Source organism: Dunckerocampus dactyliophorus, chromosome 9, assembly GCF_027744805.1.
Source record: "Dunckerocampus dactyliophorus isolate RoL2022-P2 chromosome 9, RoL_Ddac_1.1, whole genome shotgun sequence".
Classification (NCBI taxonomy): Eukaryota; Metazoa; Chordata; class Actinopteri; order Syngnathiformes; family Syngnathidae; genus Dunckerocampus; species Dunckerocampus dactyliophorus.
Genome location: NC_072827.1, coordinates 2,496,526 through 2,520,638, shown reverse-complemented (window position 1 = coordinate 2,520,638; position 24,113 = coordinate 2,496,526). Strand labels below are relative to the sequence as shown.

The following is a 24,113-nucleotide window of genomic DNA, read 5'->3' as shown; positions in this document are numbered from 1 at the left end:
ATAGATAGATATAAGCATCTTACCGCAGAGTTAGTTCATCCATGATCACAATAATAAAGATGAAAGTTGCATCTTAGTGTATAGCTTGAAACGCTGCGGGGGAGCGAGCGCGAATCAGGAGGGGAGCTTCATGTCAGCTGACTGATGTCATATGACGACTACAAAGTGACGTTTACGCCATCGACTCAAACTACCTTGGCGATCTACTGGTAGCTTGCGATCTACGTAATGGCCACCCCTGAGTTAGATATTTTTAATGGCAAAATATTAATGTTTTGAGGCAGAACATAAGACTTTAGCCTAATGTAGCCTTTTTGTGACCAATTTATTGCTTTAATGGTAAAATGTCACACTTATGTGTACAAACTAGTATTGCGCTGAGCTAGTACAGCATTTTAATGGCAAAACATTAGCTTTTTTGAAACAAAGCATAACATTTTCGTAGCCTTGTTTTTTTCATGGCAAAATGTCACACTTATGTCAACAAATTAGAATTTTGCTGATGTAGTACAGCATTTTAATGGCAAAACATTAGTTTTTTGAGGCAAAACATAACATTTTTATACCCTAATGTAACTTTTTGATGGCAAAATGTCACACTTATGTGAACAAACTAGTATTTCCCTGACCCAGCACAGCATTTTAACAGCAAAACGTAACATTTTTATAGCCTAATGTAGCCTTTTTGAGACCAAATTGTGTTTTCATGGCATACTAGTATTTTTCTGACCTAAAACACCATTTTAATGGCAAAATTGTAGTCTTTTGAGGCAAGATGTGTCCCAATACTTTTGTCCATATATTGTCCCCATCACTCTACAAAGACGAAACTCCGAGTCAATGTTAACGAATTCACAAGGCGTTTTTAGGACGTGCACAGTGCAGTGAAGCGTGCACTCTCTGGTCGTGCGTGCTGTCAGACAACAGTGTCCAAAGTGTAAGACATGCAGACAGCGTGTGGGTCGTAAACAGGTCATGGCGGCAGCTGTGTTTCTGAGACTGCGGGTGACACCTCTCTGTGAGCAGCGGGGTTATAAAACAATGTCAATTCCCTTCCAACAAAATGAGCTGCTACAAATACCTGGATGCTTCCACATACTGTAGCTGGCCGACATCATGTTTGATATTTCATAACAAACTATATTGATGAGAAAACCCACCCAAAGCTGGTCGTCGTGCCCCGGTGGACTTTTTTTGATGAAGGCGCCGTAGTAGGTGGCGATGTTCCTGTGGTGGGAGTACTTCTTCAGCATGTTGATCTCCAGCTTGATTTCCTCCTCTTCATCCTGGCAAGACAGACAGAGACGCGTCAAGACATACCGGGACGACGAGACAGCTCATTTATCAGTTGATTCTTTATCTAGCGATGCTTTTTGTGTTTTTGTTTATCCATCTGCATGTTAGCGCGCCACTTCCTGCTTTGTGGAGAATCACCTAAGACGGTATTTCAACCCAGCAGACGGAATTTCATATTTGATTTACGTCACGTAATATGCCATAAAAGCATTTTAAAAGTATATTTAAGAGGCTTTTTGTGAAATCTAAGCTAGGAATTGTAGCAAATGTGCCCAGCACACACCATTTCGGTTTGGAATATTTGAGTTACATCACGTAATATGCCACAAAAACACTTTAAACGAATATTTAAAAGGCTTTTTGTAAAATGGAATCTTGCAATCACAGCACGGTATACAAATAAGTCACCTACTGAACCCAGTAGACGGCATTTTGGTTTGGAACATTTGAGATGTGTCACGTAATGTCACTAAAGTGCTTTAAAAGTGTATATTAGAAGCTTTTGGTGAAATCTAACCTGGTAAAATAGCGGAATATAAAAATAACCTATGTTTTCATCCCACCAGATGGCATTTTGGTTTGAGTTTCATTGGGTCAGAGCTCCCACTCCTGTCAGTAAAAAGTGGACTGACTGGAGAGGGACAATGAAAAGATAAAAGTGCGTGAATCATGATAGACAAACACACTTGATGACATCATTGTCTCTCGCATGGCTTCCGTATGTCTCATGTCTGACCCCCCCACCGTCCCCCACCCCTGTCCTTGGACATCACTTTGCATTAACTTATATCGAGCTTAGTCACATGTTGAGACACAGCTTCATTATAGTGCTTCACCTCGCCTCTCTGTCCCATCCCTCAGTGCCCCCACCCCATCCCAACCAGTCATTCCCTCTCACAAGCTGCTCATTATCATTCCTGGGCAAGACGTGGTGGGGAGACATGGAGGCGACCATCTTGCTGCACTGAAACATACAATGGAGACGAACACGACGGCGGCGGCGACCACAAAATGAAGGCTTCATGGAAAACGGAAGCCGGGCGAAGGTGGCGGGGTGGGGAGGGGTTTGGTGGTCGATGATGGACTCATGAGGAGTCCAAGCCGTGCCACCGTCAAGACTAAACTTCCAAACTGCTCCGTGATGAGGCCTCCCATCAGCAAGATTATGGGATTGAACCCCATAACCGGAATGTCATCTCGGGGAACGCCACGGCTTCTTCCCGCAGACCAAAACATGCACTTTACAAGTTTACATGACAACATCCTCGCTAAAAATGGACACATTTTTCCTTGAGGATAGAAAAGTTCCCGGTTTTAAATAAATGACAGACTTATGAGAAGACTGAAGCGTGCATGCCAGGCCTCTAGTTGGCTATGTACGTTTTTTACATGCCGATGAAGGCAGGTAGTCTGCCATCTCTGCGTAATGGCTCCAGTCTCCTGTGGTTACTGGTTGTGTGGTCTGCAGCAACAAATAACTGCCGGGGTCTCCAATTAGCGTTGTGGCTGTAGGCAACCTCCTGATGCAATTTTTATTACCTCTACAAGATGACAGGAGCTGCATTTGAGGTATCATGAGTGGTCAGCATTGGTTCTGTACTTTTCCATATCGACGCATGTGGCTGTGCCTTCCTTTCAAATTTCTCATGCACTCCAAATCATTATTCAAGCTGAAAAAGCAACTTGTTAAACTTTATAGCATGACTTGTCAGACTTTTCATATTTAGTAGACATGTTGGGGGTGGGGGTGGGGTGGGGGTGCCGAATGGTCCAAAAGGATTACCAAGGGCATGTCGACACAAGCATGGATATTTTTAAAATGCAAATCTTCCCAAGTGTTTTGGCCTTTTATTTTGTTGTATGGTTTCTGACTTCAGTTTTTGCCACGGTTCCGGTGGTGGGAGGAGCTGCAATCATCCCGGTGGCTATTTACAGTAAGAACAACAGCAAGATGGTGTCGGAGTCCTCCCCTGTCTTCGTCATTCCTGCTTTGTTTGTTATGCCTTCTTGTCCTCAAATACAGCCACAAAGTGGCTGTATTTGCCTTTTATTGTTACAACTGGCAACATTGAAATTGTATTTTATTTACAAAGCACATCTTTACGCTATTTTGGTCATTTGTCATTAAATAGAGATATAATGTGTGAATTGCTGAATTGAATTAGCTACTCAAAATCAAGGGGCGAGTGAGAGGCACCAAAACGCTCACTTTGAAGTTGTTTAAAAGTTGTTAAAATAAAGGGCTTCCCTACACCTCTTAAAAGCTACACCTGGAGCTCTGCCTGCTATTGGTCAGTCAGCTGCAGACATGGCAGCGAGGGATTGCATCTGCAAGAAGTGGATAAAGTACAAATGAGTGGTTCTTGGAGTTAAAATAAGATAATATGAGATTTTTCAGATCATTTTACAATCATCTCAGTAGTGAACGCAAAACATTTGGGAGCAGAAAGAAGCAGGCAGACAGCAGTCATGCCTGCCATGATTCAAGTGCACTTCTGATGAACTTTTCCAAGAAAATGCAGGGAGGATGAGGAGGGAAAAAAACGTTCAGAAGATAAGAAATGTGCTAATTTCTTTATGGTGGTTTTTATGTCTCATGGCAGCTTAAGCAAACACGCTACGCATGGAAACTGCACAGCACCATCGCTGTATTTTATTTGGACTTTTATTCATATTAACTATATTCACATGTGAGTGGGTGTCCATGTGTGTGTCTGTGTGTGTGTGTGTGTGTGTGTGTGTGTGTGTGTCTCAGCATTTCCCCCTTCCCTGTATGGAAGAAGAAATGGAATGTGGGTCAGAGCGCATGTGATGTGAACTCGCTGCAAAACAAATACAGTGGCGTCTCCAAAGTGGAACGCCATGATACTTTCCAGGAGGCTTCTCCAACTTCCATTTGTTAGTATTTTCAATTACTTTAAGAAAAAAAGTCTGTAGAATGCATTCATCATACAACCATCATAAAACCTTTCATTAGTTTACAAGTCATGTAACATTTTAGCTGAGTTAGTTATTATGAAAGTGGAAAAGACGTTAATAGACACCATCTCAAACATGCAAAAAAACATACAAGTTATTGTTCACACACAGATATTAAAGAGCATTTGAACTAAGTTGCAACTCAAAACAGCAGCACCTAATGAGGCAACAGGCTCTAAGGCTACATTCACACTGCTGGGTATGATGCCCAAATCAGATTTTTTTATGTGCCCGTTCACATTGTCAAGAAAATACGACTTGTAAATGTGAACGTGATGCGTCCGGAAAGAGTCAAATGTGCCAAACGTGACATCACGCGGCCCCGTTTACGCTCTCCTTGGTGTGTTTCTGGCAAAAAGATTTGGTGCAATGGGAGTCCACGTTTCCTTGACCAAATGATTCCAAATGATTAAGAAGGAAGCGGGCAAGACGTTTGGCTGTGGCAGTTCGTGAAAAACTTGCTGCGCCGTCAGTTTCGAGGAGCGAAAGAGTCATGTCAAGGGCCAAGAGTGTTTGGTGACATGAGCCACTTCACTGACACTTTTAAAAAATATCTTTTTTGGATGACAAGAAGGACTTATGGCCTTCATTGAAACCTCAAAACTGGAACGTTTTGTGATTATTTCAAATGATAACGCAATAAAGCTTTACCAGAGCTATACTATAAAGCGGAAACTTCCTGCACTAGTTCCATATGTCAAAGGCAATGCTTTCGTTAATCTATTTGAATGTAAAGAAGCGACGACTACAGTAGGTGTACAAATAAAAGAAGCTGACCTCTGTGACATCCATGACCTTGATGGCCGCCAATTGTCCCGTCTTGACATGTCGACCCTGTGGACAGAAAGAGCAAAATGATCAACAAAAGAGCAAAACGTAAACATGCAGACATTTTTATGGTTTTGTTTTGCTTTTCCAGCCCAGACGCAAGCGTGTCTGCGTGCTTTGTTGGCAGAAGGTCGTGTTGTAGGCTGAGCAAACACACCGGGGTGACTTGGTTGGGGTCATGCAAACATAAAACATTTGCTGTTAACGTAGCGTGGAGGACACTGGACGTGGAACCACAACCACAACATACTTTTTTTTTTTCTCATCCATCCATTTTCTTATGCGGGGGCAGCAGTCTCAGTAGGGAAGTCTGGACTTCCCGGCCTCCAGCCACCTCTTCCAGTTCCACCAGAGGACACCAAGGCGCTCCCAGGCCAGCTGTGAGACATAATCCCTCCAGCGTGTCCTCAGTCTGCCCCAGGGCCTTCTCCCGGCTGGGCACGCCCAGAACACCTCACCAGGGAGGCATCCGGACAAGATGCGGCTCTACTCTGAGACCCTCCCGGATGGCCGAGCTCCTCACCCTACCTCTTAGGGTGAGTCCAGGCACCCGACGGAGGAAACTCATTTATGCCGCTTGTATCCGCGATCTCATTCTTTTGGTCACGACCCAAAACTCATGACCGTAGGTGAGGGTGGGAACATACAGTAGATCAACCAGTAAATTGAGAGCTCTGCCTTCTGCGTCACCTCTCTCTTCACCACGACGGTCCGGTAGAGCGACCGCATTACTGCAGACGTTGCGCTGATTTTGCCTCGGTTTTCCTACAATACCGTACTGCACGTAACGAACTAGCCCGTTTGCCCTGTTCTGTATCGTGCTGCGAAACAGAGTGCCCAAACAAAGCACCTTACAGGTTGCAGACTCACTGTCCGTGCACTGAGAAATAACACGCCGTGGGGCCAAAAAAAGTTGCAAGTGATTTGATAAAGGTGAGGAACAATGTTAAATTCGATCTCACCAGGATGTACGGGAAATCCACATCAACAATAAGTTTCATCCATTCCTCATTTATAAGTACAGTCGTTGCGCTAAGTGAATTTCCGCAAAGTTGGAGTCAATATTAATAAATAAAATATTTTCGTAGTTAGACCTTCTAAAAAAGTTTTTAAAATTATTAGAGCCCTCTAGACATGAAGTAACACCCCTATAGTCACCTTTATACTCGTGTTAGTAGACATAATTCATACGTTAGCATTGGCAAAGTTCCTTGTTGTTATAGTGGTATCTCGAACATAATGTGGGTCGATCGCAAGGCATTAAAAAAAAAAAGATTGACGTCAGTCTATCATCCAGCCTCACTGTGACGTGTGATACAGGGCAGCCAGTCTGACATGCATGTAGCATACATATATACAGTAAATGACACTGCTGCACTCCTGCTGACTGTTTAAACCACATTACACAACTCTTACACGCAGGCCACGGGATCTCTGCAGGGACATAGACCGTCGCCGCTTTAAGCATGGCAAGCTACCGAGCTAACTAGCCATGAACGTATTTATTCTAAACTTAAAAGGGTTTGAAACTGAGTGAGGAAGAAGGACAAAGTATGAAGCCCAAAACATACCACTTCCACACAGAATGGGAGGACAACCTTTTTTATTTCCTCTCATTTCAGACTCTGCATCCATGGCTAACTCCATATTGCAAGTTAAGGTAATGCAACGTACGGTAAGGTCTCCTCAAAGTAACATTACAATACTACATAAGACTTTTCTTTCAACATAAAACTGCTCAAAAAATAAAAGGGAATACTGATCAATCACACTTCTGTGAAATTAAGAAGCAACACAGATTGACAACAATAATAATAATAAATTTGATCTCCACTGATAATTTTTGTATGATTTTGTTGTCAGCACATTCAACTATGTAAGGAACACAGTATTTAATATTTCATTCATTCAGATGTGTTATTTTAGTGTTCATTTTATTTTTTGAGTAGTATTTTGACTAAAAAGGCCATAGTCAACCACGAAACGGCGAATTTTTTTTAATGTAGCAAGAGATGATTGTATTTCACATTGTTTTCTACATGTCAAACTATAATTACTTTCTATAAAATGCATTTTTTGTTTGCATTTTTGGGTGTCTGGAACCGATGAATTGCATTTACATTATTTCCTATGGAAAAAATGTCCTAGGTTTTCCTACGTTTCAGTTTTCGGCAAACTTTTTGGAACGAGCTAACGAGCTAAACTGAGGTACCACTGTGCTACAGTAGCTTTAGCACTAGCTGGGGCTAATGCCATAAAGTTGCAGCATCATTAAGAAGACGAGAGGAAATGACTAACTTTGACGAGCATAAGAGGTCAGCACAATGTATTACTGGACCAAATATGGCCACGGTGTGCAAATCACTCATCTTTCATCCTTGGTGACAAGACGACGTCTCGGCCAAGGTTAAAAGCCCTTCTAAAAGTTGGCTTTTATCCAATGAATGTCAATAAAGGAAGACAGCCTTCTTTTCAACGTCCATCAATCACAAGAGGGTCAAGTGCACACTAACCTTAATCGCGCAATTCTATTGCATAAGCTCCGCCCACCCGCAGGACTTTACTGGAAGTCAGCGCAAAGTCAGCGACAATGCAGACTTCAGTGGAACATGACAAAGTTGCACACGAGGAAGGAACGTAAACACAGCCAAGCTGGTGGAGTGCCACCATTCAAGTGTCTGCATTCTCCAGGCTTCGTTGTGAGCGCGAGTCATCGGTGTTAGCTGCCAGATGTGGAGTGAGACTGGGAATTTTTTACACCTTTCCCAAGTCAAATGTTGCCAGTGGGGGTGTTGTTATATTTTTAGGTTGAGAAAAAAATGTAATTTGGAAAGGGTCCCTTTAAGTCGAAGACGACATCCGTGGTCGACTGCTTTTGTCCACATAAAAGGGGTCATTTCTATGGAAAATGGGTCAGTTTATATCCACATGTGTTGCAGTACCGACTTGATATTGAAATCCGATATCGGTCCAATAGCAGCAGCAAAAATCTCTGGTATCAGCACTCGGACACAAGTAGCCCATTCCAGACTCCGCTTCAGCACGTCTATCCAGCAGCGCCTGATCCATCATGCAGAGTCCACGTGATCACAGCAACAGCGTGAGCTAACGAAGAAGCGGGAACAACGCCGGCCGTGGGAAATCATCGATTCATTGACACTGACGATTATTAACTGATTCATAAATGTCAATAATCGATTCAGACGGAACCAAAAAAACAGAACAAAAAGATGGAAAGCGGAAGTGCCGCCTGGACAGTTAATAGCGGTGCACCTAAGCGTAATGGGCACCACACACGGGAGGTGACAAACAACCGCGCCTGCTGAAAACTCTTCACCAACGCATAGCAAACCCGGCACACGGGTGGTGACGAGCGGCTGTGACCAGCTACACCACTGAGCGACACGTTCACATCCACAGCGAACTGTACTGAACTGTCTCCCACGGTTTTGATTGGCTGTCAGATGTGGAGGGAATTCGGGGGTGTCAATAGTTCAGAGGAGGAAACGCGGCTGGCGTTGATCGAATACTCTTCTACCGGATACTCTAGTACCGGATCTTGCTAGTATTGAAGATAAACTTCATGTAAACATGCCCGAAATGTTTAGTCTGGCGCCAACGAGTTCCCTTTTTCTTTATATCGCTATATTCTTTTTTTAGAAATGACAAATAGCGCCGGGAAATTCATCTGTTTCATGTTCATTTTAATTGCGGATCATTACAAATATGCTTTCTTTTAGTAGCACACAGTGAGTAAAAAGAAATTAGAAAAAAATGATGCTTGATAATCGTTTTATCGTCGCATCGCAGGCCTCTGAAGCGGAATCGCATCGAATCCTGAGGTGGCCAGAGATTCCCACCCCTCGGCAGCACCCATCGCCAAAGTCCGAGAAAGACGTCGCGACTGTTTGGAATGGAATATTTTCCCTCTGCTTTGAACGAGACACGTTGAAGGCTTGTTGATGGCAGAAACAGGATGCAAGATCACACGGCCATCTTGGCCAATACAAACTCACACACTCTTCTCACAGCTATCCTGCACTATCTATTTTTTTTAATTGTTACCCACTTAAAAAAGAAGATTTGCAAATGTACAAAAGTTTTCATGTCAGTATGAAAGAAAGTGTGAGTTCAAGTTCATTCTGCAGTTGCATGTGATAGTTTTTGATTGATAAATGTATTTATTTATTTGTATTGATTTTCTATGTAGCCTGGTTAGCATTGGTAACACAGTAAGGAAGGCAAACGTTAGTCTCACACGTTCTTTCATACTTCTGCAAAGCCTTTTATGTCACTGTACTGTCCGACGCTCGTCGTCACTCTACAAATTTTCGTGTTCATAATGCAATGAAGACGTGTTGTTGGAAGATTGTGCTTATTGAAAAGCGAATGAGGAAATAGAGGCATAGTTTTTAAAGAACTCTTTTATTGACGGTTAAAGGTGGTATCCATCCTTGGCTGTAAATGACGCTTTTTCACCCAAAAATATAAGAACACCAAGCAGCAAAAACTGTACACACGCAAGCACGCAGAAAAAAATCTATATTCTTAACAATTGTTGTTTGAGCCAGGAAACCACGGGGAAAGCACAGGAACGCACACGTGTACGCAGTCTCGGAAAAACTATGGACAATTAGCAGCCGTGGCTGAGCAGGAAGTGGGGGCGGGAAATAGGCCGTTGGAGCAGTAGCGCCCCCCATTGCAGTACCTAACCGTGACAGGATAAAACAAAGGAATAAATTTGTCATTTGAAGTACATAAGTGAGGTAATCCTACATATAAAAATGTCCATTTTTGTATAAAAGAGATATAAAAGTTAATAAAAACAAAAGAAGACACATGGTTTTTAGTGTAACCATGTCAAGAAAGCCATGGATATTTTTCTATGTGAGGGCTCGTTTCCTTGCTCCTCATCGTCGTCCTGAATGCGACCAAAGCATGCTTTCTCCATCAGGTCGTGTATTATTGCTTCGGCAGCACCAAGAAGTCTCTCTGTACTTATAACAACGTATCCTGGTTCTACACATGACAGCTGCTGAAGTGCGGTTGTCAGGGTAGGACGGAAAACGCTGTCAACTACCCTGCTGTAGTGGTTGATGTAAAAGACACTTCCTCGTTTGTTTAGACATGAATGCTGCAACTGGCTTGGATGTTCTATGATGCAGCCGTTGCATTCAGATCGTGCTATTTCCCACGCTACCTGATTCAAACATTTTTTCAGTAAGGTTTGGAAGAGGGTGATGATGTTTGCAGTGAATCTTGTCGCCCTTCCAACGTCTTCAGCTGAGGTTACGTCGTCGTGTCGATAAACGGGCACATAGGTCGATTCATTGTCGGCATAACCCCAAGTTGTAGGGACATTGTCGAGGTTGGTGCATTCAGCCGTCTTATTGTGTGGATCCTTGATGATTCCTGTATGATTATAAAGAAAATAATGAGATTAGAAATAAAACAACAAGATTAACTGTATTGATGAGAAAGTATGTTTTGCTATGGGTGATGCATCTGTTGTTTACCAGTAGTCTTACGAATTTGCCCGGCAACACAGTAGTATCAAGCATATTTTACGATAATGTCAGAGATGAAAAGGAACTCTATATCATACAGTTCATATATATCTACACATGATATTCTATATCTAATGAGCACTCTTTAAAAACAAATATTAGTCAATGTTTAGACAATAGTGTTTTACATAGGACTTTCTTATGATAGGAATGTTCTCCAATGATGGATGATGGCTTTGTGGTAATCAGTAAAGGGTGAATATTACCTGAAGGCTTCTGCTGCGCCATGTTGAATTAAATAGGGGTTGGGGGAAAAAGAGTCTCCTTCTCTCAATCAAGTTCCAGATGACAGTAGAATGTAGTGAGTACAGCGGATGGTTTTTCGGGTATCTGTGGGAAGGGGGTGGAGATTGAGGAAGCATAGCCTGCCTCCTGAGGCCCCCCATGTCCTGGAGACAAGTCAGGGCATGTTTGTTGGTTTGTTTTTTTTAAATCAAATAATGTCTCTGCTTTAGTTTTTGAATGCTTACAGTATACCAGCGATGTGTTTGGAAATTAAATAAATGTTTTTAAAAAGCGTATTGTGCTTACGACACCTGCTGAGAGAATGGCATGATTATACATTATACAACAAATGGAGCATCCTGTCCTATCAGGCACATACACATATCTAACTGAAAGAACCTTTAAAATTGCTGCTAGTGATGTATTTGTCAAATGTGTAGCTGAAGTAGCACCCCATACTGCATCATGTTAGTACTTCTGTAGGATTTCATACAGAATGCACGGGTAGCATGCATATTGTGTCACTACCAACCCCTTGAACACCATGTTCTAACTGTAATAAAAAGAAAAAATGAAGAAAGAAGTAAAAGAGAGGTCAAAATGAATAGTACACATATGTACTAATTATCTGTGATTAAAAAGGACACAATGAAAATAATTAAATAGAACTCAAACAAAACATCATATCTGGACAACTAGACAATGAATAACAATAATAACAACCTCTAACCAATCTTTCCGGGTGCATTTAGTGCCGATATATACATAATGATAATAAATATAATCTGTAAACAGTATATGTGTGTCTTTCTGTTAGCCAACATACAGTATGTACAGTATTTGCATCCACTTTAGGGGGAGGAATTGGCCCTGTAATGTCAAATGTACGCATCAGGACAATCAGGTTTGCTAATGACCAACATTCACACTTTTCAATCAAGACATTCCTTTGTAGGAAAGGCTTTCAGAAGGACACATACCTAACAAAGTCACTATCTATCGTTTTAGATCATCTTTATACAGTATGTTCTAGACTTTTTATTTTTATTAACAGAGCCCAAATGGTTGTAAGTCTACCTTCCTTTAGTCCTTCATCACACTAGAGTGCTGATTAAAAGATAAGACGCTGCAGGGATAGCATGGCTGTGTGAGGAAAGCTCTACAAGTCCAATACATCATGCTGAGATGCAAAACATTTTAACATAAGAAAGCAGACCAAATGGAGATGCGGCCAGGATGGACTCCCGAGAGAAGTCACACCAAATGGACCCGAGTCAGGGTGTTCATTCATGACAAACAAGCCAGGAGAAGAAGTTCCAAGAGGAGCCCTGTTGATCAAAGCTTCACAAAGACTAGGTAAGGGGGGCAAAGACTGATGCGTTTCAAAGTAAATAAATAGAATATAGTACATTCTTGTATTTTGGTACTTGCAGTATACTGGTACTGCGTTTGAAATAAATAAATAAATAGAATATAGTACATTCTTGTATTTGGGTACTTGCAGTATACTGGTACTGCGTTTGAAATAAATAAATAAATAGAATATAGTACATTCTTGTATTTGGGTACTTGGAGATGATTGTAATGATCCACAGTTGATAAGTCATGGGGGGTGATAAGATAGTTGTCCCAAGGTTTCATGTTTTTTTACAGCTTCTTGACTCTGTGGTATATCACCTTTATTTGCTTTCATGTATAAAGTCTGTTTTAACGCCAAGGGGTCAAGCTGATAGCTGTGATTTTTCAACAGTAATTCTATCAGCTGGTTGGGGGGAGTGGTCTAGATGCAGGAGGGAGTGGCCTAGATGTGTCATTTGTACGTTGCTCTTGAAGAAACAAGGCTGGTGGATGGACGGCTGACAGGTAATCATGATATTTTCTTAAAAAATATAATTTTTAACAAAATAGCTGTAGTAGAAAGACTGGTAACTGTTCTAGACTTTTTATTTTTATTAAAAGAGCCCAAATAGTTGCAAGTTCTAAGTCTACCTTCCTTTAGTCATTCATAACACTAGAGTGCTGATTAAAAGATAAGACACTGCCGGGATAGCATAGCTATGTTAGGAAAGCTCTAGGAGTGCAATACATCATGCTCAGAGGATGATGTCACAATGCAAAACATTTTAACATAAGAAAGCAGACCAAATGCATGTATAAAGTCTGTTCTGTTTTTTAATTGTATCAGCTGGTTGGGGGGAGTGGTCTAGATGCAGGAGGGAGTGGCCTAGATGTGTCATTTGTACTTTGCTATTGAAGAAACAAGGCTGGTGGATGGATGGCTGACAGGTAATCATGATATTTTTTAAGAAAATATAATTTTTAACAAAATAGCTGTAGTAGAAAGACTAGTATCTAAGGTTGTAATGTTTTGACTGTTTTGGTAGTATTATTTCTATTGTTTCAATGGGACTATGGTAAAAACGAGTTTTCAGTGTTTTGACTGTCTTTGTAATTGGCTGATTTAAATGGTTTGAATGGGGACTTGTGAGCTAAGGATGCAATGCAATGTGTTGAATGTTTTAGCAGTATTATTTATATTGTTTCAATGGGAATGTGGTAAAAAAGGGTTTGCAATGCTTTTGACTGTCTTTGCAATTGTCTGATTTAAATGGTTTGAATGGGGACGTGTGAGGTTAAGGATGCAATGTGTTGACTGTTCTAGCAGTATTATTTATATTGTTTCAATGAGAAAACTACATGTTTGAGACACACAGACAGGCCGGAGGGGGCGGTATTGGGGGCCCCAGTCACACATGCTGAGACACACCCAGATAAGGCCGGAGGATGTCTTGGGGGTGGTGGGGGTGGAGGGGGGTCGTTAGGAAAGGAGGGGTATGGGAATGGGGGCTTCCCCCACACGCAGCCGGAAGAAAACACAGTCACGTGGGAATGATTTTATGATTGTTTGTTTGTTTTATGACTTCCGCATGTCCACTTGCTGATGCTTTGATGTTTTATTATTTTATTGTTTTATTGCTTTATTGGTATGCCATAAAATTTTTAACAAAATAGCTATAGTAGAAAGACTGGTATCTAAGGTTGTAATGTTTTGACTGTTTTAGTAGTATTATTTCTATTGTTTCATTGGGAATGTGGTAAAAAAGTGTTTTCAGTGTTTTGACTGTCTTTGCAATTGGTTGATTTAAATGGTTTGAATGGGGACGTGTGAGCTAAGGATGCAATGTGTTGAATGTTTTAGCAGTATTATTTCTATTGTTTCAATGGGACTATGGTAAAAAAGTGTTTTCAGTGTTTTGACTGTTGTTTTGATCAGTGTTTTGACTGTCTTTGCAATTGTCTGATTTAAATGGTTTGAATGGGGACGTGTGAGCTAAGGATGCAATGTGTTGACTGTTTTAGCAGTATTATTATTATGGTGTTTATATTGTTTCAATGAGAAAACTACATGTTTGAGACACACAGACAGGCCGGAGGGGGCGGTATTGGGGGCCCCAGTCACACATGCTGAGACACACCCAGATAAGGCCGGAGGATGTCTTGGGGGTGGTGGGGGTGGAGGGGGGTCGTTAGGAAAGGAGGGGTATGGGAATGGGGGCTTCCCCCACACGCAGCCGGAAGAAAACACAGTCACGTGGGAATGATTTGATGATTGTTTGTTTGTTTTATGATTTCCGCATGTCCGCTTCTTGATGCTTTGATCCCTGACACATAGGTGTGAAACTTCTTTCATGGTTTATGGCTTCCAGATGTCCGTTTATGACTTCCGCATGTCCGCTTCCTGATGCTTTGATGTTTTATTGTTTTATTGCTTTATTGGTATGCCATAAACTTTTATTGCTTCCTGACACATAGGTGTGAAAACGCTTTGATGTTTTATTGTTTTATTGGCCCGTCATAAACTTTTATTGTTTTATTGCCATGTCATAAACATGTCACGTAGGTGTGAAAACGCTTTGATCTTCGTCACATAAGTGTGAAAACGCTTAGATGTTGGGGAGTGGGGGTGGGGGGAGGGGCATGTCATAAACTTTTATGACAGGGGGGTCATAAATCAATCAAGACACAAAGTCAATTCTATACCTCTCTATTGTGCTACAAATTATCGTCAATAATCGATTTTATCAGCATTTTTGATCATATTTTCATTAATTATACGACATAATATACGCTGTGATAGGCTGTATCTTCGTTTTATCATTTGTTTGAAGGACTCTTTCCTGGCTGACGTGCCAGAGATCCTGCTGTGGGAGCAGCCGCAGACGCAGGGGTGGCAGACTTGTGAAGCTCAAAGCCTGGCTGGCACTTTCTCCCCAGGTGGTGCAGGTCCCACATAATGTTCCGCGGGACTACAAAGATTGTTTCCGCCGCTGCGTCTCTCTGTATAAGTTGGTCATGTTCCCCGTTTTCCTTTCCAACAAATGCGCTCACCTTCATTCTGTTTCAAACCGAAACGTTCCCACACTGGGACTGTTGCGTTTGCCTTAGAAACCATCGCTTCTGTGCATTCATTCATGTTAGCATATGCGTTCTCACAAGGCTAGTTTGTTGCCAGCAACCTGGGTCCACTCACTAGTAGCCCCGCCTCCACAAAGAGGCTGAATGAGAGGAGAGTTCACTCTCTCCGTTCATTCCGCTATAGAACCATTGCGCATATGCACATATCAATTTATCGAGGGCTCATAATTAGCGACCTGTTTTTTTTAATCGTTCGATCTACTGTATTATCGTGACAGGCCTAGTGCAAGCAATGGCTAGTTTTGGATTCGGTTATGATGACAACCGCTTATGTCAGGGGTGTCCAAAGTGGCGGCCCGCAGCACATTCTAAATATATACAGGTACTTTTACTAGACAACTAAAAAAAAACAACAGCAGCAGCAAAAGGTTATTTTACAAGAATAAAATCTAAATATTAAGAGAAAACAAATTGTAATCCAACAAGAAAATGTGAAAAACTTAATACTTTTAGTAGCTAAAAACAGTCATAATAAATCATAATATTATGAGAAACAAACAAAACAACAACCAAAAAAATAAATTTTTGGAAAATTAGATTGTTCAAAAAGTTATGTTACGAGAATAAAGTCAAAATATGATGGGAATAAAGTCACGGTTACAAGAACATTTACAAGCAGAAATGTGAATGTTACAAAATTAAAAACATTTAAAACATCGGAAATTTTCCAAGAATAAAGTGTAAATATTAAGAGACAGAAGACGTATTCTAAAAAGAAGAAATGTCACAATTTTGCAAAAAATTACATCCAAAAATAACATTTTACCAGCATAGAGTTGAAATATTAAAGAAAAAATGTTATTTTTCTAAAGTCATACTATGAGAAATAAACTAAACAAACTTAAGTTGCACATTTTTAGAAAATAAGTCATAATATCCGGGGAATAAAGTCAAAATATTATGGGAAAAATGCCATAATATTACGAGAAGAAAATTTGCAAAGATTATTCAAGGAGAAAGTTGAAAAATATGGAATATTTTTTTACAAAATCTAAATCGAAACTGGCAAAAAAAGAGCAAAGACTGAAGTTGATACTAATGACAGACTTTTCACATACATCACAAAGCTTAGATGCAGTTTTTTCTTGAAATAAATACTACTTTTTAGCAATCTACATGTGTACAATATCAAAGTGGCCCTTGCATCCTTTCATTTTTCAGTCTGTGGCCCTTGCTGGAAAACACCTGGACACCCCTGGCTTATGTTGATGGCAGTCAGGTTTAAACGGGTTCCTCTGTATTGAGGTTTTTCCAACATTTTACAGCTTACAAAGTGATGGAACTCAAATACACTGAAGATCAGAATCTGCCGGTAGTGGAGCAAAACAGGAAGTAGAATGCAGGCTAACTGCAAGGAGGTCTACTGAGGTGTGTTGTCCAAAAATACTTTGGCCGTCGGGGCGACAGGGAAGTTACACATCAGTGATGACGTAACCGAAAGAAGGCCTCATCTGGATTGTTGTTTGGTCGGGATCGCAAGACGTGGAGTTCTTTTGGAGCGCAGCGGCTTCCTGGGAATCGCAAGACGATTCAGCAGAACCACAACATAAAACTTCTCAGGCGAGTTGCTTCAGAAGAACATTGCTAACATTGCTCAGAAAACCAGGAACAATGTCTTTTACAAAAAGACGAGCAACTGCAAACTACAATAAGTCAAGCAGTGTTCAGAGACTAGCGGCCCTTTCAATGCAAAGAAGTGAGGAAATGGAAAGACAAACAGCAGAAAATAACAGCGCTAAAAGGAGCCAGTGTGTTTGCTTTCACTGATAGCAAACTTTTGTCACAATAGATATAATCATCATTTTGACGCGCCTCTGAGCAGGAAACCACCACATGTGTGGTACAGTGTGCCAATACATGTTCCAGCCACAGCAGCCAAGCAACAACTCACTGGCCTGCAACAACTTCCATTTAGCATCCATCACAGTGTCGCTCTGCTGAGTCATCACTTTCACGCACACGCACACGCACACACGCACACACAGCCCGTGCAGGCTGAAGCAAAGGCTCGACACGCACTAGCCAAAATAAATGCAGCTCAACTCTGTTCAATTGTGATTTTAATATTTTGACTTTATTCTCGTATTATTTTATTTTTGCCCAACCTAATTTCCCCCAAATTCCTAATTTGTTGTTTTGTTTGTCATAATATTACAACGAGTAAAAAATCTTTTTTACATCATATTTCCAACTTTATGCAACTAAAAATATGTTTCATCCTAATGTTATGTTATTCTTGTAAAAATTCCAACTTTTTGTTTTTCCTCTTAATATTTTGCCTTTATTCTTGTACATTTTGACAGTTTTTGTTGTTGTTTTTTTTAGTTTTCTTGTTAATTATATTTTTAAAATGTGCCACGGGCCGATGAAAACCCAGCTGCGGGCTGCACTTTGGACATCACTGCGTTAGCGTGTTTGGTTGAATCACCAGGAAATTTGGTAAACATCTTTAAGGGACTGACAAGCACATCTATGTGTGTGAAATTTGAGGAAAATGGTTGAAAAACACGGTCGCCATCAAGCCATACGTCTTGGGCCGCCACCACTAAGTGAAACTGAAACAGTGTAAACAAGGTCAAGTGTGCCAACCGGAGTTCAGCTTTGTTTTGGTACCTTTAACAGCCTGTAAACAATTAGCAGCCACATGTCAATAAGCTTACGCCAGTGCTGAGGTTGTAAAGATCATAGACGCTCATCACATTCAATTCGTCTTTTTTTCTAGAGGCAGCCAAGTCGCTACACGTTCAGCCTCACGATGACAACATTAGCACAGTTAGATGTTTAATCCCGTCTTTGCTTCAGGGTTTTCGGTGTGTATGGTCGTCTGACACGTGAGTGCGGTGACCTCACAGGCTGTAACAATTATAAAACACTCAGACGGTCGCACAACCAGCGAAAGATGACATCATCGACTCTGGCTTAATTGTTCTGGAAAGCAAAGGCTTGGACAAAATATGGACACCAAAAGAAAGACGGCCGTGGACTTGAGAGCCTCTCAGAAGAGCACAAGCGACTCAGACTGCTTTCCCATAAATGCATGCTTGTTTTTGTCAGTTTTTCATTTTACTTGTGCTGTGTCCATTGATTTCCAAGAGTCCTTGTCCTTGACTTTTACATAAATAAAGTCGTAATTATAGTCTTACAGTCGTCCTTTGCTACATTGAACATCATATGTTTTATAAAATATATATCTATACAGTCAAACTTGTCTATAGCGGCCACGAGAGGGAGTCTGCAAAAGTGGCCGCTATAGACAGGTGGCCTCTATAGACAGGTTGGCGTCCAGTTTGAATGTTGACCAGTAGAGGGAAAAAAGGAGAAAAAAGGGGAAAAAAAAAAAAAAAATAATAATGTTGACCAGTAGATGGCACTGCGGACAGCGGATAAAAGTTGTACAGCACTACTAGGCTTGTTATTATCATGGTTCATGGTTCATGGTTTTAATCCTGAACATGCATTTGAGTCAAACAGTAGCACATCACATATTATTATTTTTTTCCCCCTTTTTTTCCTGACGGTGAGTATATATATATATATATATATATATATATATATATATGTGTATTCTGGTCACTAGGCGTCAGCAATGACACATGACATTTCCCTAACACTGCATGGAGTCAGCCACAACATGTCCAACATGATTGAGTGAAAAAAATTCTCCTCCCATTCAGTGCGGAAGTGGTAAGTTTTTGGCTTTTTACTTTGTCCTTCCCCATTCCGTTTGAAACCCTTTCTTAAGTTTAGAATAAATAAATTGAAGGCTAACCAGTTAGTTAGCATGCTATCCTTAAAGCCGTGGGAGTCTCGTGTCCCTGCAGTGCATTAGCAATGTGGCGTAAACAAAGAATAAGAGGAGTATAAAGGTGACTATGTGGGTGTTATTTCATGTCTACAGGGCTGTAATAATGGTTAAAAAAACAGATTAAAAAAGTCATAAACAGGTTTTCTATGCTCTAACTACAAAAATATTCAATTTATTAATATTGAATGCTACTTCCTGGAAAACGCGGTTGGGTCGGAACCAACTAACCAGGATAAACGAGAGACGACTGTACAATGAATACAATTCCAATGTACCCAAAATGGTCCAATTTGGTAAAACTGTCACTATGACTGTTTAAATGCTGAAATATTAGTCCAAACATTGCACATACAGACAATTCAGGTTTTTGGATGTCCACAGCTTGAGCCTGGAGAGACCCCCATGTCATGTTGTTTTCTTGCTACATCTTCTTATTCTCTGGCAGATCAGGTGCGTGTGAGGTGTGTTAAGAAGCAAAGCTACCATGCATACCACCACCTGCTGCACAGAGTTGGAACGACAAGCTACATTCACAGACGGTCCCATTAAAATGGGTTTATGAGTGAGCAGGTAACACCAAATATAATAATAATAATAATAATAATAATAATAATAATAATAAAAAATGAATGTATGAGAAACACTGAGCTTCTTTTTGGAAGAACTGGTTCAACAAGTGATATTTGACCATGCATGCTAACGTGGTTACACCCCACCTCCCACCCCCCCGCCCCAGCTGGTTCCACGTTCCAACAGAACCCCCCTCGTCACCCGACTCCAACATGACCCCACCACCCCCTCCCTCACAAGCCGTCCACACTCAAGTTTCCACGCAGGACCACAACTTCCATCCTCATGGAAAAAGCCTGGAGGCGCAGAAGGTGGGAGGTGTCATTTCAAAGTTTTAGCGATCATCTTTCTTTCTTTTTTATCTTTGTGTTTTGTGGTATCGATGCACATGCATGTTGACTTGCCATTAATTCAACAACAAAAATAACTACTTGCAATGTTTACTTTTAATTATTAGCGTTATTCCAGCAAACATGAGTTCGCAGACCCGTAGTAGTTTAGTAGTAGTAGTTCAGTAGTCTTCTGCCATAAGATGTTGAATGTGTCAGTCCTGTTTCCTGTTGAACCTTAGACGGTGTTTGTCTGTATGTACAGGAAGTTATGCTTTACACAGCAGGTGTTTAAGTGGAATTGTCTATTTAATTGACACACAGTGGAGCCTCAGTTAGCGTCATGAATTCGTTCCAGAAGGTCCCCACTCTAACCAAAAGGGACGTTAACCAAATCAATATTTCCCATAAGAAATACAATTAATCTGTTCCAGAAAGCCAAAACAGTTAATTCAAAACACAGTTTTTGTAGTTTTACATGCAGAAAACAATTGAAAATGCAAATAAATGATGAAGTACGCTGGAAGTACGCCGTCCTACTAAAATATTCCATTTATGGATATTGAAGAATCCTGCTTCACGAGGGATGACCGCCAGTAAAAATGTGTATAAAGTACACAATAGCGCTTTTTGGACACACGCGCACACACACTGTCTGTGACAGGTGTGGAAACACAACTCATTAGCATTAAAGGCACAGACACACGGGAGGGCTTACTAAACGCGCTTTCAAAGCGTGTAAATTCCAGCATCAAAGGCTAACACACGTCCAGTACTCTATTGAGGTACCTTATTTAAAACTGTACTACTATACAGGTATACTATAATGTGGGACCTTTAACGTTTTTACTTTTATCCTCAAAAACGAGCAAATGGAGTTCCCTGGCACACCCGTCAAAAAAAGTTATGTAGCATCAGTCAGGGGTGTCCAAACTTCTTCCAGCGAGGGCCACAGAGTGAACAAACGGAAGGATGCAAGGGCCACTTTCATATTTTGTAGACATGCTAAGAAGTTATACTGTATACTTGTATACTGTATTTCAAGTAAAGACTGCATCTCAGCTTAGTGACGTACCTGAAAGCGCCTATTATTGAACTTCAGTCTTTCCCTTTTCCATATTTTTCAACTTTCGTCTATAGTCATCTTTGTACATTTTCTTCTTTTAGTCTTATGACTTTATTCACATAATGTGATAACTTTTTCCCTGCTCAAATTTTCTAAAAGTGTACAACTTTATTTTATTTTGTTTCTCATGTTGTGATTTTAAAAATTGCATATTTTCTTTAGTATTTCAACCCTACGCTGCTAAAATGACGTTATTGTTTCTAATAATATTACGAGTTTACTCTTGTAAAATTGTGATTATTCTTCTTGTTAGAATACAACTTTTTTCCTCTTAATATTTGGACTTTATTCTTATAAAATTACAGCTATTTTTCATGGGTTTCTTTTATTGTCCAACCATTTTGTAAATGTTCTTGTTGTAATGACTCTACTCCTGTAATATTTTGACTTTGTTCTCGTAACATAACCTTTTGCACAACCTAATTTTCCAAAAATTACAATTTTAGTCATTGTTTTGTTTCTCATATTATGACTTTAAAAAACAGTTTTTATCCTACTAAAATGTCGTTATTTTTCCATTCACGTTATTCTCGTAAAATTACCACTTTTTCTTGTTAGATTACAACTTTTTTCCTCCTAATATTTTGACTTTATTCTTGTAAAATTACTGCATTTTTTCTATTTCTGATGTTTTTTCCCCCAACCATTTAAAATTTCTTCTTGCCAATTTTCTTCTTGTACTTGTCTTTATTTTGGTAATATTTTGACTTTATTCTCGGAATATTATAACTTTGTGCACAACCTAATTTTCCAAAAACTACTGTTTAGTTTCTATAATATTACGACATTAAAAAAACTAAAATGACGTTATTTTTCTGTTTACATTATTCTTTCTTTTTAGATTACAACCTTTTTCCGCCTAATATTTTGACTTTATTCTTGCAAAATGAATGCTGATTTTTCAATGTTTGCTAAAATTATGTTTAGAACGTGCCGCGGGCCAATATAGAAACAGCCATGGGCTGTAAATGACCCTCAGGCCACACTTTGGACACCCCTGGGTTAAGCAGTTTGCGTAATCACACACACACACAAAAAAAAAAAAACAACTGGATGACAAAAGCCCATTGACGCTTCAAAACTACTAAATAACACGGCGACATTAATAAAAGAGGTTTCCTGATGCGCACAAAGAAGAGAGATTGAGTGGAGTTAGACGTGCTAAAAGTCGTAGCCAAGTGGCAAACAAAAAACGCTCAGTCAGCAGCAGAGCTTGAAAGGGTCACATGGGCAGCTGCTGATGAATTGATTTACTCACAGTGCTTCACTTCACACACTCACTGCCGCCGCCACTGCTGCCACCCCCACCCCTCTGCAACGGTCACTGTGGCGGCCGACGTTTGCCAACACGCCAACCGCTAGAAATACCGTCAAATATCTGATTGTTGAAGAGCAGGAAGGAAATAGATGGTGCTTTGCTTTCCTAATGAAAACAACAGTCACTCGCGTGTTTTTTTCCAAGAGCCAGCAGGGGGCGATCACATTTCCACATCATGTCACTATTGGCTGGACCAGGCCCAGGCTTACAAGTGGCCGTGTGTTTTCGTTCTGGCACGTAAGACATAGCATAAAGTTGGTTGTAATCTCGGCTAGCTAACAAATTATTTTTTTCAATTGATTGACTGATGATTGATTTTGACCCAAAATTTGGAAACATAGTGGCTTTACAACATGGGTGTCCAAACTTTTTCCACCCACGGCCGCATACTAAAAAATAAAATGCGGGGGCTACTATTACTTTTTTTTCCCCTAAAATTGCAACTGTATTCTTTGTTTTGTTTGTTTCTAATAAACTTTTTAAAATACTACACATTTTAGTCTTTAATATTTAAACTTTATGCTATTTTTGTCTTAATATTATGACTTTATTCTGCTACTATTTTGTGTTTATTCTTCTAAAATCACTGCTTTTTTCAGCATTTTTATTTTTTTTTATTTTCTTGCATAATCACATTTTTTTAGAAATGCAGAGGGCCAATTAAAAAACGTGGGCCCCCGGGCCTCACTTTGGACACCCCTGCTTTACAGGATCCTGACAGACACGGGCAGACTACAACTGTAGGATTTTTTTTTTTTTCCACCCACTAAAGTTTCCCAAAAAAGTTTAAATGTGTACCTTAAAAGTCTAAATTCCAACAGTTTCTGAAACCAGAGATTTCCTGGTGATATACGGGTCCTTACGGTACTCAAAAGGGACTATGTCACAGCACAACTTTGATCCAAAGTTCTGTAGAAAAGTGGTATTTTCATTGGACATTTGGGTGTTTGGCTTGATTGCAAAACATCAAAATGTCAAGGAGGTCATCTGAGAAGTAGACAAGGAGGGACGTTCACATGCTCTTTCATGTTCAGTGTTCATAGTTCATATTGTAAATCCCAAACCCTTCATTCATGTGCATTCTGGGTGTCTTTATTCAGTAAAAACCTGTAAAATCCCATTCCGTGTTTTGAGTGGCTCTGTCATTATACGCTGGTATGACCCTTTGAGCAAGAAGTAATGCAAAACAACTGCCAGATGTTGAAAGTAGGACATAGAATTTAGAGAATAGTGATCTGCGACTAGCGATCTGCATAGCCGTGCTTGCATCATTTGATCGTTATGCTGGCCTGTAATAAGCGGCTTGTTTTAAAAAAATGAGGATTTGTTTTATTTTGTTGCAGTTTGCAGCGACACAACCGCTAGCAAATAAAGAACACAGCCTTGTTTTATTCTGCCAGGGTAGAAGCACACCTTTTTCTGGTGTAAAACAATGGGAAATAAGAATATATGGTAGTTTACGGCACCGGCTCGTCCCTCTTCCACACAGCATGTTATTTAGGAGCATCACAGCCTTGAAGAGTAAACAAGAGTAGAGGCGTGGCCATCGGACAATTGACGGGACAGTAAGGACCCAACCAGACTGCTCTACAGT

At 40.4% G+C, this 24,113-nt stretch overlaps 1 protein-coding gene across 9 annotated transcripts in view; it reads right to left on the bottom strand.

Moving 5' to 3' along the window:
- The window catches only part of LOC129188012 (mitogen-activated protein kinase kinase kinase kinase 4-like), a 111,948-nt gene that overhangs the window by 43,092 nt on the left and 44,743 nt on the right, over positions 1-24,113 (bottom strand). For all 9 annotated transcript variants that reach the window (XR_008572508.1, XM_054787964.1, XM_054787957.1 and 6 more), the window contains exons 3-4: positions 5,053-5,109; positions 1,161-1,286 (exon numbers count right to left, since the gene is read on the bottom strand). Coding sequence is in view for 8 of the 9 variants with exons in the window: in XM_054787964.1 (XP_054643939.1) it covers positions 1,161-1,286; positions 5,053-5,109 (183 nt within the window). In the remaining variant the exon portion in view is untranslated. The remainder of the gene's footprint in view (positions 1-1,160; positions 1,287-5,052; positions 5,110-24,113) is intronic.